Source organism: Rhincodon typus, chromosome 25 (genome assembly GCF_021869965.1).
Source record: "Rhincodon typus isolate 14 chromosome 25, sRhiTyp1.1, whole genome shotgun sequence".
Classification (NCBI taxonomy): domain Eukaryota; kingdom Metazoa; phylum Chordata; class Chondrichthyes; order Orectolobiformes; family Rhincodontidae; genus Rhincodon; species Rhincodon typus.
The window spans coordinates 23,451,271-23,471,588 of NC_063356.1; the positions used below are offsets into that span (position 1 = coordinate 23,451,271).

Sequence of the window (20,318 nt, forward strand, 5' to 3'; positions counted from 1 at the left end):
GAAAGGTATCTGGAATATGACTATTTAATTCAGTCAGAATCAAAAGGATGTTGGCATTTTTATCTACCATGTGACAAAACATTTTTAAAATGAGAGAACAGTGAAGAATGCATCACTTCAGAATATGTTCACTTTAAAAAATTCCTGTAAAGTATGTCATATATCTATTCTTAATTTAGCTTGAGATGTAAACTTTTGAAAACATTACTATATAGTTTTCGAATCAATTGTTGATGTATAGATTCTGCTCTAACTTTTTTCTAAGCTGGGCACAAGGTGCGGTTTTGAGCATCTAGATGTCTACCTGTTTCCTTTGTTCTCTTGGCAAATGCTTTGTCTTTGTGGCAGTTCTTTTCTCCCTTCTCTTAATTGCACCCCTACCTAATTAACACAGCTGAAATGCCAATGTAACAACTGAGCCATGCTGTTTCGTTAATGATAGTTACAATGAGTTATCTATATTGTGTTTGCAGGGTCAGACTCCTTTTGATTTAGCAGATGAAAGTATTATTGAGCTTTTAGAGGAACTCCAGAAGAAACAGAATATTGTAAGTGATTTTTTTTTTTGGATTTTCTTCCTTCTTTGGTTGGCAACATTTATCTAAAAATGTGCATTCAATGAAACTTTTTTTTAGCAAATTTGTTCAAAACAAGTTTAAAAAGTTCAAGGTATACAATATGAAATTATTGTCCATCTGAAGACAAAATGAGCAGCTTCTTAGAACCTTGTACAAATCTGCAATAATTGTCTGGTTTTGGGTTGCAGAACCAATCTTTGTTTTACACAAGTATGCAGAAAATGAGTCAAGTTAAATCTTTTTATCATATAGAATTTTTTTTATTGGTTCTGAAGCCTGAATGCAAAGCCGTTTCATCTACATTGCGCTTTAAATGGTCATTCAGCATTTTACTTAGTGTCTGTCACAACTCTTGCATAAACACATTTCTAAGACTCTGTTGGTTTGCATGTCTTTCCAGCTAATTACTGTAAGCCTATATTATCCCTTTCCCCAAACCCTGCCACATGTTGAGATTTTCTAGTTCATAGTAGCCTCTCAGACAGTACCTGACTATAGAAGAACTACTTGGATTCTGGATACTGTCGCAGGTTTTGTTAATTGTGTTGAACAGTTTATTGCTTTTGTTTTTCGGTCATATTTTTTCTCCCTGTGTGGTATGGGTATACAGGTATATGTGCCTTTCTTTTAAGTAAATCATTTAGAATCTTTGAAATATATCAACAGTTTGGAAGTCTCAATATTAATTCCAATTAATTTTTTCTTAAACTGCAGCTTCAATTTTGGCCATAAAATGGCTGTGCCATTGTCCGCTTGGGCTTCCTTTGCAAATATCTGATTGCTTAGGCTTTTTGCACTGGTATATTCTATTCAACCTTGGCCGACTGCAGTGAATTTTCATGCTCATCTGCACGCCAAATTCTTGGCTAGTGGAGGTATTGGCTGCCCTCATGACTGGAATTTTGGTTACCCTTCACCCCTGTTGTTGTGTCGCCATATTTTGATACTACATACAAAGCAGACTTCTGATTGTAACTTCACAATCTGATTTTTAGCTGGAATCACTTTTTTTCTTAGTACTGTTAAATCCAAAGTAAGAATTTAAACATTTTTGTAAAAAATAATTATTTTGCAGTAATGTCACTATATTTGTTAATCAGAGATAAACTCTGTAATCACCTGTTGTTCAAAATGGTTATTCAAAGCTGTTAAACCCAAGTGCAGAAATAACACATTGCATTTTGAATTATTTTTACATTACTTTCAAAGTCCCAAACATTGGCTGTGTTCTATCAACATATTTTCTTTTTCTTGGAGCAGAGACAGCAGTATAGGTATATCATGGAACCAATTACAAAGCAGTGAACTGAATATTTCAAGGTCCCCTGTAAAATCAGAAACTCGTACTCCAGGTATAGAAATTCCCACTGAGGGCTGTCAGGCTGAATCGGTGTACCTTTCTTCCTGAATGACAGACATAATTGAACTAAAATTTTTATTCCAACCCTAATGGTGTCAAAGTTTTTCTTCACTTTCCAAAAAGTGCCTATTTTCCTGCTGGAGTAATGCTGAATTCAAGGATTACCAAGCATTGACAGCTCTCATGTAAATGCAGGACCTCCCAGCCTAATGCTGCCAAACTTTAGCCTGATGTGCTATTGCTGCAAAGCCCAGGATTGTGTTAATTTTTATAAAAGTACAGAACCATACCAAGGGCCACTAGACCGTATTCTTCTTTTTCAATGCAGCTGAATACCTTGCAACTAGAAGATGAAAACTTTTTTGTTTCGGATAAATGGGTACAAGTAAAGCAAATTCATCTGCCATTGCAGAGTAATGGACTGATTTGAGGAATGAGGAGTTCAGTCGTCAATTAAAAAACTTGAAAAGTTGTTGAAAATTAAATTATTGAATTAGCCATTGTAATCGTGGCTCTAATATTATCTGATTTGATGCAAAGTCTCCGTTTATATAACAGTGAATTCTCTGCTCCACTAGTAACAATGCCATGGAGAATTCTATTAATAAAAGCAACACGCAGTTTGACTGGTTTTCACTATCTGAGAACCTGTCTGCTAAGGTATTCTCAGTCCATGCTCACTTTTACCATTAATCCAACATTTTGGTGGGTCGGAAATCTATTCAATTAATATTTCAAATTTATCAGTGACATATAGAAAATGAGTAGTCTATATATTATCCTTTGAAAGGAACAAAAGTTACATGTTTTATTATTAGAGTTTAAACTTGCAAGTAATTCTGAAAGTAACTTAGCGTGAAAAGCTTACATTTTCAAGGAGCTTGGATCTGAAATATTGAAACCTAAGCTATGGATAAAACTACATGGAAAGAAATTTTTGAAATAATATGTGAACAGTGACTACAGTTCAAATAAAAACAGAAATTGCTGAAGAAACTCAGCAAATTTGGCAGCACCTGTGAAGAGAAAGCAGAATTGGTTCAAGTCCAGTTCTGAAGAAGGGTCACTGGATTCTAAACTTTGCTTTTTCTCACTGAAGCTGCCAGGCCTGCTGAGTTTCTCCAGCAATACTCTTTCAGATCTTCAGCATCCACAGTGCTTTGTTTTATATTACTACAATTCAAATGTAGTTTCTAGCTGCAAAGCATTTTATGATCTTTTGAGGTTGTGATAAAATGCAAATTGATTTTAAATTTCCAGGACATTTTTGGAATGGGAGGATGAATACCTGTATCGATAATAAGTTCAAAAAAGGATGAGGTTATCCTGAAAGCAGAAAGTTATTTTGAAGGCAGTTAGGAAGCAAGGTTGAAAGTAGGACATCAAAGGTAGTGACTTGAGAATTGCTGCCAGTGCCATGTGCTAGTTGGAGGAGACATAGTAGGAAAAATCAAATAAATACATGGTGATGGGGAGGGTTTCAGATTCCTGATACATTGGGACTGATTCTGGAGGAGGTGAGACCTGTGCATACTGGACGGGTTTTGCCTGGGCATGACCACAGTTGATGTCCTGGGGGAATAATTGGCTAGTGTGATTGGGAGGATTTAAACTGAAATGGCAGGAGGATGGGAAGTTATACAAGGAGACAGATGACAGGTAAATGAGGACAAAAACAAAAGATTATGGGAAAAGAAAGTGATAACCAGAGAATTGAAGAGCAAGAATCAAGCAAGGCCACGGCATAAAATAGTGCGAACCAGACTAAGAATGTTCAAAAGACAAGCCTTAAGGCCTGTGTGCAGATTAGTCACTATAAAGTGGATGAATTAGTAGCACAAATAGAAATGAAATAAACAGGTATGTAGTAGGGATTACAGAGACATGCTGCAGAGTGAGCAGGGTTGGGAACTGAATGCCCAGTGGTATTCGGTTTTTAGGGAGCACAGACAAACAGGAAAAACTATTTGGTTAACATTGTTGACTGAAGAGGAAGATAATACAATTGTGAGAAAGGATATTAGCTCCAGTGAAGTGGAAAATCTATGCCCATTATCTGTTGCGGATAGCAAGTGTTTAGGGTAGAGGATATGATGGCAGTGGTTAACTGAGTTTGTATTTATATATTGAATATGGAATTAGTTTACAATTGTTATATGTTTTTAGAATCTGACATGTAGTTTGGTTTCTTCAATAGCTTCGTACTGAGAAACGAGCCGTGAGATCAACACTCATTGAATCAACTGTAAATTGCAAAGTCCAGACCAAGCACTTGAGGTATTTGAACTATGACAAATGCTCAATTTTCTGTTAATTTTAGATGCAATTCACATCACTCAACTATTGTTGTTTAACACATAATAATAACTTGTGGGTAATCTTTCTGTAAGGTTTATCTTTGTCTCCCTATAAACTACTGTTTCCAGAACTAGAATTAAATGGTAGCTAGTCAAATGTTGCATGCATTTGTTTTGGAAAACTTAAATGTTTTGCAACAACCGGTAAGTTGGCATAACGTAAACTATCTTGCTTTCTAACCTTCTCCAACTTGGTATTTTGCAGCAGTTCTATCTATGCAAATTATTTATTGGACAATTCAAAGAATCGTTGAATCATGCCTGTATTCTGGTTTTGTTAGCCTTCAATGCGCCTCACATCAGTTTTGCTTAGGTAAAGAGCCTTCAGCAGCTACCTCTGGACCCAGAGGTCTGAATGCAAGTCCAGCCTGCTCCATTAGTGTGTAATGATGTCTCTGAACAGGTTGATTGGGGGGAAAAAAAAGTGTTGGGAAACAACTTGATTTTGTGGTTACTGCCATTAGCTACAATAGAAGAGTACTGGATGATTTTCAACTACCAACTGGCTGTTTCTCACCTGAAAGATGGCTGTTGATAGTGCCAGTACCTGGTGTGGTTTTCAGCTAAATTTTTAAATGGGTGAGCAGTACAATCTCCTGCTTCACTTTGGTGATAAGTTAGATGGTTAGAAAAAAATACATATATCCAAGTTTGCTGATGATGCAGGACATGCAATATTGGAAGTAGAAGATGATACCAAAAATTAATTGAATGGGTAAACCAGACAAGTGACTTTCGGTGTGGGCAAATGCGAGATTGTAAACACTTTGGACCTAAAATATATGAAAGAGGGTACATTATAAATGGTCAAAGCTAGAAATGGTGAGGGTCGAAAGAAATTTAAGGCTGTAAGGAGTGTTGATGATCCAGATGTATTTCAATTAAAATGTCACGGACAGGTACAAAAAAAGATCAAAAAAGCTAATGGAATGCTTGACTTTGCATAAAGAGGACAACAAGACAAGCAGGTAGAAGTTATGCTTCAGCTGTACGAAGCCCTGATGAGACAATAACTTTTTCCAGGAAGACACATTAGATGGTGTGCACCATAGATTTAGTGGAATGATGTCTGGACTCCAAAGATTGAACTACAGGTGACAATAATTGATAAGTTGAATTCCCTGATTTGGAAGGCTTGGGGTGTTTTAACGAATGTTTTCAAGATGTTAGAGGGAACAAATAAGTTAGTTGAGGATAAACAATTTCTGCTAGTTGAGAAGCCCAGGACTAGGGGACCTGGTTTAAAAAGTGGAGCCAGAACTTTCAGAATTGAAATTAGGAAAAATGTCTGTAAATAACAATGGCTAATGGATTGGTTGTTAAAAAATCAATTACTCAGTTTTAGGATTATTAACCAATAATATTAAGAGATATGTGGCAAATTTGAGCATATGGAGTTAGGTCAGCTCTCAGCATTCAGTCATTGATGGAAACATTTCTTTAGGGGTCATGAGGAGATCAACGAAAACCTTGTAGTCCATAATATCTGTCTGTGTAACGTATATTCTTGAGGACAACTTGACTCTCTTGCAGGTCTGGCCTGCTGAATGATATAACATTACTGCTTTCCCAAATCATACATATACTTACTATGGGAATAACCTAGATACTGAGTTAAGGTTGGTACAAAGACTAATCAGTAATAACTGAGCAGATGTTTCTTAAATGCAGTTGTTCTTTCCATGAAATTATAATGACAATTGGCTTGAAATGGGGCCCTGACTTCAGGCCTTTACAGGGGAAATTTTCTAGTAATGGGTAGGAGATAGACCAACAGCCGATGTCCCAAAATGGCATTTTATTAAATGAAGTGCTCTGTGTTGCTGGTGTTGGAATTGTCTTTAGCTTCATGGAGATGATGTACTGACAGCACCTAGCAGCCAGCACAGGCTGCTGCTTAACCTGAAGAGGGGGCCATGTTAGGAGATGTAGCTCCTCCTGGCCCCAGCATTTCCCCTCTCTGTTCCTAGGGCTTTTTCCTTGTGATCAGTGAGCCTTGTGCTTTTCTCTAAGTTGAGTTTGCTATTTCTACTTGCCTGTCCAAAGGCACCTTTGTTTTAAGGTGCCTATATGGTGTCATTTTGCATAGCTGGAATTTCAAAGCCCTTAGTCCTCTGGTTTAAGAGCTACCAAAGGCAGCTATTTAGGACGGCACCTACAGCAAAATTGCCAAGGGCAAACTCGAGACACCTGTCCGAAAATTTGGCCCTTTGCATTGAGTTTGTTTCATTTGCTCAGCTGGTTCTGAATCCTGTGGTTGAGTAATCTGAGTTTGTGCTGATTTTTTTGAGGATATAAATTCCATGTGTTTTGAGGGAGATAAGGTGGGGAGGGGTTGGGTATTGGTGTGCGTGATTGATTGAATGGAGATATCGTTGGGTTCATTACTCAATTTTTAATTTAAAGGAGGACTAAATTCTGCGGCAAAGTTGACTGCGATTACATGGTGTAAATTTGCCTTCAAGAATAAGCAGCAATGCTTATGTTGTCTGGGTGTGGATATCGTGGTGTTGGAGAATCCAACAATTATCACAGCTAGTTATTATGAACAAACATTACATCCCTCAGGCTAATATCTGGCCCAATATTAAGTTATTGTGTTAGAACAGAGGAGCGTGCTTTTGGTGAAATACCATGTTTCAAGTGACCTGAGGTAAGATGGAGTTTGAGACCTTTATACTCAGGTCGCATGCAGTGATGATACCATGGGCATGTGTCTTAAAGCTGTACTGACATTTGAACGTGATGCACAATTCAACATTTCCGAGCACAACTTATCCAAAATAGATATACAAAGTTGTGCAGAGGCACATGTTTCAATTTGATAATTATGCAAACATATAAAACCAAGTTTACAAGGCTAATATTTGAAACTTCAGTATAACACTTTGGAAATCTGACAATTCATCCCAATTTAGTTATTGTATACTAGTCTGAAGAGGTATGTGCTGTTCTGCGTTGCCATCTTTGATGACTTGATTGTCTTGTTGCTGGTATCTGTCACTAAACATCAGTACACAATCACCATTATGGGATTGTTCTTCAACCTTCCATTCATGAGTGCTGTGCCATACTTTAGCCTGAACTTCCTCCTTCACAATGTAGTGCCTTGATCAACAATGACTGAAATGATGTGGATGTGATCTTGCATATTTTTGAAACCTATGTTGGGTATCCAACTATTTGTATTTATATTTCTGACTCTCACTCTCAAGCCAGTGTGCAGTTTTGGTCATTCTCTGTTCGCTTGCTTATCTCTTTCCTTCTCCTTTGTCTCTGAAGAAGAATGTGCTGTGTCTCAAAATGGTTAGACAGTTGTTTGCTGGGCAAGATCATTCACAAGCATAAATTAAGCTGGGATGGTCGTTGCAAAATGTAGCAGATCAACCTTGAGAATGTAGTCTAAAGCACCAACGTGTAGATCAAGTGGAATATCTTCATCATTCTGTGGTCTGGGTAATGTGCTCCATGTAAGACATAATTGTTCTTGTATCTTACTTTCATGTCATATCCTTCAAAATCATTCACTGATTCCATTGCAGCATGTGTAGTCTGTTCTGTCACAGTGGGTGTGGTTTGAAGCTCATGAGTTATAACTGTACCCAGGTCTTGGCATACTGGTAGTGCTGCCTTTGCTAGACTGTTGGTATCTGCCAGTTAGAAGATTTTGGGAAACCAAGGTGAGCTTGCATATTGGCACTGCAGTGAGATTCTATCAATGCACAGAATTGGTGAGCTGCCCAAAATGCTGTGAGATGCTATCTCATAGTCGTACTCCATGGTACAGCCTTGCTTAGATATGTGTTTTTCAGGATGCGTAGTGGTAATATGTTGGTGCTGGCTCTTGTGCCATTTTAGCTTTTGGTGTATCTCATCCTGCTTCTTCAGCACATAAGGTTAATGACATGGAAAGCTTGGTCATCTTCTGAAATCTATCTTTCACTTGGTTTTTTCTGTGTTTGTGTACCTTCTTGAGACTTTCCAAGCTGGTATGTTTGTACAATCTATTGATCCCCTGTTTTGTTTGGGGTCCACCTTGACCTTTGGAATCATATTTCCGAGGCATGTATTTACACTGCCCCTTAGTACTACATGCTTCACAGATACCAAGAAAGATGTTGGATAGTTGCGCCAACCTTGCATGTGTTGCAGAGTTTGTATACTTGTGTTTTTGGTATACTTTGCTAGCTGTAACAGTAGTGTTGACCTCAAATAGAGCATGTAATTATTAATGGACTGCCTTCGTCCTCAAATAATGCAACATTGTTATGGCCCCTTCTTGCCAGAAGATCCTTCTGAAAGCCTCCAGTTGGTGCAGAAGTGATGATAACTGAGTCTCTGACCACGCCTTCTTGGAAAAGTCACACTCCAACCCTTTACTGCAGCATTTTCTGACAAACTAGTCAATAAGCTCTTGGGGTTGCCACCTGAATGACAATAAGGTGGAATCTGATAATCTTGAAGTTAATTCTTACTTTAACCTGATCTTTGAGAGCCTTCCAGATATTTCTAGATTTTTCTGATTGACCTCAGAATGACTAGATGTGTCAGTTCTGTGAAGTCCATCCTTGCCAATGAAAAGCAAGATTTTTAAGTTTTCTTTTGGACCATCTCTTGATTTTTCTACAAAATAGAACTGGATTTCTTGTTTGAACAGTTGTAATTCTGGATGCCCAGTGTATCAGAGGTTTCTGCCGCTCGTGACTCTGCGTTAAAAACATTTGACTGTACCACTTTAAGCAATATATCCCCGATTTTGTAACCATGTTGATTTAAAAACTGCTCCTTCCTTAAGAATGCAGGCATTGCAACTTCTGATAAACTGTTACTTACATGTAGATTATTAGGAACTGAGTGTACTTACATCCAATTTCAGTGTAGCACTATGCTGGCTTCATAGTAAAGCTGAACAATGTACTTCAGCTTTTGTATTTTCGTTCTTTTAATTAAGTCCATCTTAGGAATTCTTTTGTCTTAAAAGAATATATTTTGATTTTTAAAAAATCTTGTTTTCTTTGCTGGTTAATGCCTCATCTACAGATCTGTACAGCTGTCTGTACTCTCAGAAACTGATACTGCCTACACATTCTCTTGTTAAGTGTTGTTTGATGGATCTTGAATTAATTTTCCATACATCTGACACCAGGATATTGGAACCTCTTTCAAGATGGCGGCGCTGCTGCCATGATGAAAGTTTCCCCCAACAGGATGCTTTTCCATGATGGGGTATTGCTATGTTATTTCATGCAGCATTTATTTAGACTGACTATTATGTACAAATATTACATACTTCAGGCACATACATTTCCAGGGTTATATTAAGCTGTTATTTTACAACAGTGGAGCATGTTTCATGTGCTCTGAGGTAAGATGGAGTAAGAGATCTTTATGTCCTGACGTCATATTTTGTGATGCAGTAATGATGTCATGCACGTATTTGTTCAAGCTGTACTGTGAGGCATAACAAATCAGTTCAATCAAAATTCAGGCTGGTTTCAAGTGCTAAAAAGTGCTCTCCTTTGCAGGCAAAAAATTCAGGATTCAGAATTTTTTTTCTGCTTAAGTTTGGAATTTTTAGAGGATTTATTTTTAAATAGCTTACTTATAGATTACAAAGAGTATCTACATTATACAGATATTTAAGAATATCTATTAAACCAAACAAGCTTGTTCACAAAAGTAAGTATATGAAAAGCAAAATTCACGTGAACACTTGGCAAAAATAAAGAACCAAAATGGGAGAGACCTCATGGTCTGAGGTTGCCTAGGTCAATTATGAGTCCAATTCGTGGTGCTAAGCCTAATTAAAAGTGAAGTGCTACTCTTTGAGCTTGCATTGCGCTTCACTGGAATCCTGCAGGCACAGAGGACAGAAATATGGTTAATTAAAATGGCAAACAACTGATAATGCAGACTGAGCCGTTCATTATTCTGGCATTTACATTCACTCTGGCAAATGTTTGCGTCTTTGCTACAACACTTAGCACACTTTCCGACTTTTGTACTCTGGCATAATTTTCATTCAATCCCTGTTGTCTGCTAGTCTAAACTAGACCTTATCTTTTGCTCTTTCTCCCCTCCCTTTTGACAGAATAAAACCCATCAAATTTCTATCCTCCTTCAGTTCTGAAGAAGTAATTTTCAATTCCATACATTAATTCTGCTTCTCTCTCTAGATGCTGCCAGATCTGCTGAGTGTTTCTGGCACTTTTTATTGAAACAAGGATGTGTGCAAATTATCCAGTGGACAAAGTGACAAGGTGCTCTTATTAATGCTCCTTCCCAAATTATGCTTCTGCACAATTAAATACTGGAAGATGATGGCTATATTCCTGAATATAAGATGGTGGGCCCACTTATGGTTGTCTTTATAAAAGAATACTTTCTGCAAATTCTGCACATTCCTTCTGCAAATCCAAGTCTCATTGAAATTTGGGCAGCAGAGCAGATCCATGCAATTTCTAGAAGAAGCTTTTTCCTATTGAGATTTATACCTCCACAGGTGAAACTGAAAAGGGTGTTGGAGTACTGGAATAACACTGTCTTGTACATAACTTCATACATTCAACAGTCAATCCTCATTTTGAGTGATTGCGTTTGGTTACCATTAGAAAATTTTTTTACTTTCTTTGCAAAGTTCACAGAATTTTTTCATGGTTTGTAGAGAAGACAAATCAAATTTAATAAGTGAATTTCAGCATACTTGATTTTGCTTCCCTGATTCATTAAGATACCTTTTGACCTTTAAATCCACTGCTTGCATCCTTAAGTGTCCTGACCATCTGGCTCAGCTAATGAGGAGAATATGTTTTCCAGCAGGGCTACCTCTAGGTCGTGGTGCTCTGCACATTTCATTCCGTGCAGCTACTGCAAGCAGGTGAAGCACTTTTTGGAATTGCTTTTCAGGGTCCATTAACTTGATGTTTGTCAATGGTGTATGTAATTGTGTGCTATCATGTAGCTTTAGTTTGCCTTGTCTTGCATCAAAATATTAAGTTTTGAAATTATTTCATTAAAAAAAATTAATCAGGTTTAGTAAGATTATTTTGCTTTTCTTCCCTCACTTGATTTGGTCTCATTTTAAATGATTTTAAGAGGGAAGACTGGAAAAGAAATTTACCTTTTAAAATGCACAGCAAAAAGAAAATTGCCTGTAATGACCTTCGCTAAGTTTAAACTGTTCTGAAAAGGTGCACATACCTAGCTAATTGCTACAAACTTTCTCCCTACGCCCCCCCCCCCCCCCCCAAAAAAAAATCAGCTCCTGACCTTGGGAACTTTTTGTTCTAACTGCTGTCTGCCTATCTTGTGACTTGGCTTTGGGATTTTGCATTTGTAGAGCAGTGTTGCTGCCTGTTTCCCAAACATTTTAAAAAAAAAACTATTTTGCAGCAGGTAGAAATTTTTGCATTGTGTTCATTTTGTCATATATCACATTAATTCATGAAATCAGCCTTTTGAAGTAATTCGTGCAGTTAACTGATTTTGACTTGTTTCCTCATTGTTATAGTAAAGACACTATCTTTTCTGAAGAAAAAGAAACAAAGTGTAAATTGTCTGAGCGAGAAAAACTCAATGAAGAAAGGAAGAAAGATGAATCCAGTAGTTCCAGTTCTGAAGAGGAGGATGATGCCTCTGATTCCGAGTCGGACGTAGATACAGGTAAGTCCGAAGAAAAATAATTTAAAGCAATGCAGGAAAAGTTTTCAATGTTTAAATTTTCAAATGGTGGTATTATTTTGCTTTCCTTTAACTGTCACCTTTGAATAATTTCAGTTATAAGGTCATATGGTACAACTTTGTACTGTGGATGTAATTTTAATACAAGTTAAAAGCAAATTAATTGTTGTAGTTGGAAATAATAAAACATAAACCCCAATTAAGTGCTCATTGTGAAAAACCACTTTGTTACAGAAAATGTTATAGAAATTGAATCTTATAGGGTACAAGGTCATTTATTGGCCTCTCCCTATCCATTGACAGTGCTTTCTAAGTAGTACCCCTCCCTGGCTTTTTTCCATGCCTTACAACTCATCTTTTCCAAATATACATTTAATTATTTTATAAAAGTTACTTTTGATTCTGTACTCACCATCTTTTCAGACAATTTACTGCATATCACAAATTAGTGTGCAAAAAGTTTTTATAAAAGCACCTGTTCATCTTAATTTCTACCTACAGCCACACATCTGGCTGAGATTCTAATCAGTGATTTGTAAAGATTTAGAGCGTTTCTGCTTTTCATGCTGCCTCTTTTAGACTATTTCTGTGTTAGTATTGATTTCTTTTATTTGAAAAGAAATTACTAGAATTGCAAGGTGATAAGCAGTGTACTTTGCAATGAAGTGTCAGGTAGCAAGGATTTGTTGTTTGCATCCACATACTTAGGTTTAAAGCAATATTTGTTGCTGCACAATTGATTGACTTTTAAATTAATCAGATTCATTATATAGTTCCATAGTCACTTTTCCCAATTCATTATTACAGGTTTGAGAAAATTTGCTCAGCTTTGAATAGCATAGAAATTATCTGCACTTAAAACTCTGACAGTCGCAAGTTGAAATATCTAAAATGTGCCTCTGAAAACAGTTTTTCTTAATACAGATTGTGTTTCCCTGAAGCAGCACTATCTAGTCTGTAAAACTCTGCGATTCAGCTACCACATTACTTCTTGTTTCCTCCAAACTGCCCCCACTGAGAAAAAGAAAACAAAACATTTGAAGTTTGTAAGTTTGATTTGAAAAGCCAGCACTGAGTAGCAAGTAGTTATTACTGGTGACAGACTGGTTTTACTCGTCAGTGTTCTGGTTAGATCCCTTCCTCCCTCGGTCAACTCTCTTTTTTCATTAAGTTTTTGTGATTTAAGGGAATGTATGTTTGTCGTAAACCATGTGGTAATCAACTGTTAACTTTCTTAATTGCCTTTCTATCGTCATACATTTTTACGATTTTCCAGTCCACCGCAAACAGTTCGCCCCTCCAATCTTCATATTTCCATTGGCTTAGATTTAAGGCCGTAGATTTGAGTCGAATGATATCCTTTTCAAACTTAAAATTTTCTATGAGCAATTGCTTCTCACTCAGGACTCTGTTACAAAATTACCAATCTGCTGTTGCTCATAGCATAATACTAGATCTAAAATAACCTTTTTTTGTAATTGCTTCCTCAACATGCTGCTTCAGAAAACCATCTGATATGCATCCAGCAATTCATCAATGGTGTGTGACTCTATGACCCTAAATGTTGTAAAAACTGTTCTTAGCCTCTGCCTTGCAGTCATATCAGACTGTGTTGCTCTTATTTTTGCCATCAATTTACGTGCTTCATTGAGTGCTGCATTCATTCAGCTAGAATGCCTTTAATTTTGTCTTTTTAACATTATTCTATATTTTGACCTTGTTCGAAGTTGACATTTTGCACTCAAGTTTTGTTTGCATCATTAATTATGCTTCTTATAAACAACTTTGTTCTTCTCCCATTTGAATACCCCTTCAGGTCCATTCACCTGACAAGCTGCACTACTTGCTTAGCACTCCTGAACTATCTGGTGGTCATACCTTCTCCTCCCCCTCCCCGCTTGCATGCTTCTTAACTGCCTATTCACATAGTTCTGACTTTTGCCAAAGCACCATAATGACTTGAACTGCCACTCAAGTTCTGAAACTGGGAGCTCAAATTTCTGCAGCTGGTGACACTCCCTGCATGTGATCATCTAGGCCACACAAAATGCTCACCACTCGCCTCGTGCCACAGGATAGACATTCTACCTGTTTGAGCTGCCATGTATTAAGCTTACTCTCAGACTGTTCACTATACAGTAAAGACTAGGAAGTCTAACGTAAATTCTGATGTTTTGCACCTGAGCTTTGATCACTATCTAGGTATAGAGCTGGATGAACACAGCAGGCCAAGCAGCATCAGAGGAGCAGGAAAGCTGATGTTTCGGGTCGAGACACTATCTTTGATCACTGTCTGTTGTTCATATTACCAATGTTTGAAATTGTTAGAGCAACCGTCTGAGTTCTGATTGCTAACTTAGATTTTTATTGTGAACTATACCTCTTCTTGATAAAACATCGAAATGTGTTTTTCTTTCTCTCACAGAGAAGTCAAAGCCATCCATCAAAAATAATATAAATAGCAAACTGAACAGCAGAAGCTTGCAGCTAGCTCCAACCACAGGGCAGTCCACTCGATTCACAGCTACCACTACAACAAGAAAGGTGAAATGCAACTCTGATTCTGTGTTTTGTATAACAAGGGGCAGGTGAGCACTGAATTTCTTTATGCAGGTAATTAGGTAATTGCCGTAGACATTTATCTGTTATCTTTTTTACATTATTATCTGAAGCAATGTCATGAAGGTATGTTAGTGCAATTACAGTATTCCAATTTCATTAACAATTTGCATTCATATAAACCAAAACATTCCCACAATATAAGGAAAGAAGTGAAGGCAGAGAAAATCAAAATATTTGGAGGTTACAAAAATGATAGTTATTAAGGAGACTGCTAAATGCTGAGTGAGAGGTTTAGAGAATTTGCAGAATGAAGTTCAGAACGTTGCTGGGATAAAAAGAATGTGATTGTGCAAGGAGTAGAGCTTGGAAGTGGTTGTAGGGCTGGAAGAGATTTTAAAAAAAAAAAACAAGGTTGAGACCATGAAAGAATTTTAAAAACCTGAATTTTAATTTTGAGATGTTACCGGGCTAGAAACTAATGTCAAGAATGATAGATTAACAAGACCTGATGTGGGTTTGGAAAAAGGGCAGCAAGGTTATAGATGAAGTTGATGGCAGAGGACATTCTGGCTAGGACGTCTGGGAATAGTTTAGACTGGTGGTGACAAATGCATGTTTTGTGCATTTGAATAGCGTTAGAGCTGAGGGAGAAATAAAGGTGGGCAAAGTTATGGAGGTTGAGGCAGGTAGTCTTTTGTGTTGGTGAAGTTATTTGGTTAGAAACTGAGCTCTTCCTTTGATTACAAACAACCTACTACGTACCACCGACCACACAATATTTTGTATGAATACAGTTTTGGGCAGTGGATTGAATCTGTCAGCAGATATATGAATTGAATATTTTTGTGTATTGTCTTTGCCATTGATTATTTAAAAATCAGATGTCAGTTCTTTTTAAAGCTATGCAATGTCTACTTACCTATCATTTTTCCTCAGATTTGAGTATGGATTATCATCTTGTGCCTGATTCATTCCAGTGTTTTTAAGATATTTACCGGGACCTGAATTTTGCCAACAGTGTGCCATATTTTTGTTCCAAATTCTAGAGATTTCCAGCTGTAATGTCTGGTAATGCCATTATTGGAGTCTACCTGCAAATATCATCCCAATTTCTTGATTTTGAAACTGCTGCTATTTCTGACTTGCGAAAGAGGGACATTTTATGGTTATAATTTTGTTCTCAATGAAGAGCTAAATATTAAAATATTATAGCATCAATTCCAGTATTTTGCTTCTGTATTATGTTAGGAAATTCTGTTACTTTGACTGTTGTTCAGTGTGCTACAACTGTCTTTTTCTAATCAGTTTATTTTTGCATGTTAGATTAAGCATTATTTCCTGTATATAACCCCAGATGGTTTTTATGCAGTAAGATGTCAATGTGACTTTTTTTTTTTGCATTTAATTTTACCCTTTTCTGACGATGGGATCTTGGTTCATGATGAAGATGAAACCACCTCTGCTTTCAGTGGAGCAATAATGTTTTTTTAAAATGATAAATGTGCTTCAAAGAAAATGGACACCACGTATTGTGAGACTTTGGAAACAAGTGTCTCGACAATTCAGATAAAACTGTAATCTGAAAGGGCCAACTTAAAACAAAATACAAATCTTTGAGAAGGTTGTGATGAAGGGAATTATAGATTAGGTTGTCTAGAAATTTGAGGGCATCGTTAATGTAAGTCAATTGCAGACTAAGCTGGATAAGTTAAAACCATATTCTGATCATTTTGTCCCTGAATTGGTGGGGGTTGTGGCACCATGGTAGTGCTACTGCATCTGGGCTAGAAGATTCAAGTTCAAATCCCAACCACCATAGATATGTGTCAATACGCATCTGAGCAAGTTGCATAAATCTATGTATTCGGAATCAGTGCTTGTGCTTTGACCTGCCTGATTTGATTGACATAAGCTTTCCTTGTACGCCTGAATAAGCATGTGTTTGTATGTGTTCGAGGAGTGAGATATTTTTGATGTATTTAGTCAGACGCCAATTTGGAATTTTATTTTTGTTTGTACCTTGTGGAATCTGGTGTTAAAATGCATTCGTACTTGCCTTAATGTTGACTGTGTAATTTTTTTTAAATTGTGAAGATATGAAGTTGTTCCAAAGACCAATTAAGGCATCATGTGAATGCAAGTTTATTTTGAGCTTCGTTTCAGTAATTTCTTTTGTGATTGAAAGCTGGTTGCATGTGGCATTTTCTTTTTTTCATTTTTTAAGATCTTTTAAACCTTGTGACACCATTTTACAAATAATAAATTGTCATCAAGATTAATCATGAACGAAAACTTTTTGCAAGCTTTATGAATCAAGATTTGTAGAAATCATGCAATTAAAATTTTTACCTTGTTTCAGATTGTTAGCCCTTTTCTCAAATCTCCTGCCAAGGATGAAGAAGGTAAAGATGAGTCTCCAGCTTCTTGGAGATTGGGGTTAAGGAAGACTGGAAGCCATGATGCGCTGAGTGAAATTAGTAGTTCCCAAGCACTGAAAGAGAAGGACTCCCTTGGGATTATCCGATCTGCTTCAAGTCCACGTCTTTCAACCATATTTGATAACCGGGAAAAGGTGCAATTTTTGATTTTTTTTGCAGAATATAGTAACACATCTCTTTCATTGGTAGCAGTTAGAATTGAATATTGTGTCTGAACAGTACCATTGGTGCATTTTCAGGCATATGTTGTTTCCGACCCGCAGTTGCAGTTTAAGATAGTGGCCTGGATTTTCTGATGGCCAGACAGCTGTTATGTCAGTGTAAATGGGAGTTGTGCGTGTGCACTCTGTGGAATACCCATTGTAGCAGACTCTAAAGTAATTGCCCAGGAAAATGAATTTTTCTGCTGGGCAATTCGTCTCTTCCTGAAAACCTCTGAAAGTCTTTAATTAAATCAGAGACCTCAGAGGGTTCCAATGAAATTAAATAAAATAGTTACACAGGAAAGGTTTGAACATTAAATACCTGAGTAACTATTCAACAAAGTAATACTCATCTGGCAATCTACCTCTAGCACGCTAACCCCTTGCTAGTTGACATCCTATACCCAACTCATTTGGCATTCACTCACCCACCTGTTTCCCCCCCCCCTGCCCAGACACACACACACACACACACACACACAAAACTGTACCATGAAATCATCTAGCATCCTTCCCTGGCAGTCTACTTATCTGGCATACTATCCTCTCAACATCATAATGTCACACTTGGCTATGTACTCGCTGACTGACAATAGCTGTCAAGGCCTTTAGTTTTCAGATTATGCAATTCCCTACCGTGAAAGAGGCGTCGTGGTTTGCCTTCCTCTTGCAGTTCCATGCTATGAGCAGAACTGTCAGAATGAAGTATATCTCTGCATTTCTGAGGGAGTCCTGAGCAGAATCTCCTATTAGAAATGCAAAGTTCCCAATTGGCTGAGGATTTAGAAGTCTTTGTGACCACAGATTACTTATTGTAACTTTTTTTTCATTCATGGGATGTAGGCATCACCGGCTAGGCCAGCATTTATTGCCCAGAGACAGTTAAGAGTCAACTGCATTGCTGTGGTCTGGAGTTACATGTAGGGCAGACTAGGTAAGAACAGCAGATTTCCTTCTCCAAAGGACATTGGTCAATTAGATGTGTTTTCCTGACAATCGACAATTGATTCATGGTCATCATTGCACTCCTAATTCCAGATCTGCCATGGCAAGATTTGAACCCAGGTCCTCGGAACGTTATCTAAGTCTCTGGATTAATAGTCTAGTAATAATACCACTCGGCCATCACCTTGGATTTGGACTTGGTGTCACATGTATATATAAATTCAGTGAAAAGTGCTTTCTCATGTGTTATATGCAAAGTGTTTGCCAAGTACCAGCACCATGTTGAAACGCTGAATATAATGCAAGATTTTACTGCAGTAGAGTTTGTCTTTCTCTCTTCTTTCTGTTCCTCTTCTGCTGCTCTTCCAGTCACTGCTAGGGCTCCTGGGTCTCTAGGACAGGCTTTGGGGTCTCTGTTATGGGCCTCCGCCACTGCCACATCCAAGCTGGAGCCATAGGCCTGGGGGTGCGCAGGTTGCATACCTCCTGTTCCCCACCCCAATCTCCTCCAGATACTGCCACCGGTCCGCTGCCCATCCCTTTTGCCGATGCTTCTACTCCTTTAGGCCCCTGGGCCTAGCTGCGGACCAGGCTTTGGTTCAGACTACGAGCCCAAACTGGGGGAGTCAGCCCTGGACCTGCTCCTTACTCGCCGGGAGACGCCAGGCTGGGTTGGAGCTGTGTCCAGCTTGTCCTGGCACCACTACTGCTGGAGCTTCCTCTCTCACCTACCACTCTCCGGTCTTTAAATAACAGAAAATGAAGAAAAACAAATAAAAAAGAGCAAAAGTAAATGGAAAAAAAGAAAAAACAAGGAAAAAGAAAGCAGATTGTGCTATTCCACCACCATCTTAATTATGTACAGAACATTCTTACGTGAGGGAACATTCTTACGCGACCTTTGAATTTGCACCTGTGATTTGCTTTTTGAACGAAGTGTGAAAGATCATACAAAAGCTAATTAGTTTTCAAATCGAGAGAGATCCAGAGGCTGATTTTTCTCTATCTCTGTGGTATCAGTCGGATGTTGTGTTCTGCACATACAAGACTTAAAATCTGTTGTGCTTCCAATGGTTTCATGTGTGTTTCTGTGTCGTAAGTCTGTACCAGTCACGGTTAAGGACAAAAGTGCGGCCACGACCACAGTGTGGGAGACCTGCAAAGGCAAGGATGACTGCAGACAATTGGATCTTTTGCCACTTTTCTGTCTTACAGCGTATGGGAAAGAAACGTGTGTGGAGTACTTCAGTATTTCTGTTTACCATGTCTCTGATAATTTTATTTGGATACAGACACCATCAAAATGAGTGAGCTTCTGGCATGGCTACAGGGAAAATTGGCCATCACTAGGGTGGTTGTTGTTTACCTGTGCATGTTGAATGTTCTAACCCCTGTCCATGAAGTCGAGACAAATCCCAAGTGCCTTAAAAGATGTAAAGTCACTACAACTTAAGTCGTCACACCTCTACACTTTGATTTATAATGGAAAATGAACACCTGAGGTGTGTTTCAAGTGGAAAGCATGTTTTTATGCACTCACAGCATATATGATACTCATGCAGTAATAATTAAACAGATTTTTTTTTGTTGTACAGGATAAAGATAATAAAACTAGGCTTGTGTATGTTGCACCAACAATTCCTAACAGAAGACTACACAGCACATCTGACATTGAGGAAAAGGAAAATAGGTCAGTTCTGTTTCATTTAAAGTACTTGGCGGTTCAGAACTGCTTTACTTTTAGTAACTTTTTAGTAACTGTGTAGATGTAATAAAGTAGGGAGGACCATTGGGGGGGTATGTGTGTGTGTGCACGCATGCCTATATAGCATATAAATATTGTCTCAAGGTAATTCACCTTGCATACATTTCTAGTTAGAGGTAATTGGCCATAGTCCATCAAGGCATAATTGATTATACTGCTTTAAGAACAACGATCTGCTTCAAACGTGGGAAAAAGCTAGAGATAGGTGTCTGTGACTTACTGCACCCAGTATGAGGTTTGAATCTGCGCTGTTAGCATCATTCAGTACAGCTGTGTAGCAAACTGCGATGATCTAAACTATTTGCAACTTTAAGTGATAATTAGTAATGTGCTTTATTGCATAAGCATTCTTCATATAAGCATTGTCACAGTAACTAAAGATATATGGTTTTGTCAGAATGGAAAAACCAGGGTGAAAACTGGAGAGGCT

At 37.8% G+C, this 20,318-nt stretch overlaps 1 protein-coding gene across 1 annotated transcript in view; it reads left to right on the plus strand.

The window, feature by feature from the left end:
- LOC109927189 (protein phosphatase 1 regulatory subunit 12B) overlaps positions 1–20,318 on the plus strand; it is a 236,077-nt gene that overhangs the window by 95,163 nt on the left and 120,596 nt on the right. Inside the window, exons 5-10 of the mRNA XM_048611836.1 lie at positions 474–548; positions 4,136–4,215; positions 11,806–11,957; positions 14,401–14,519; positions 16,897–17,109; positions 19,719–19,813. Coding sequence (XP_048467793.1) covers positions 474–548; positions 4,136–4,215; positions 11,806–11,957; positions 14,401–14,519; positions 16,897–17,109; positions 19,719–19,813 — 734 coding nt within the window. The remainder of the gene's footprint in view (positions 1–473; positions 549–4,135; positions 4,216–11,805; positions 11,958–14,400; positions 14,520–16,896; positions 17,110–19,718; positions 19,814–20,318) is intronic.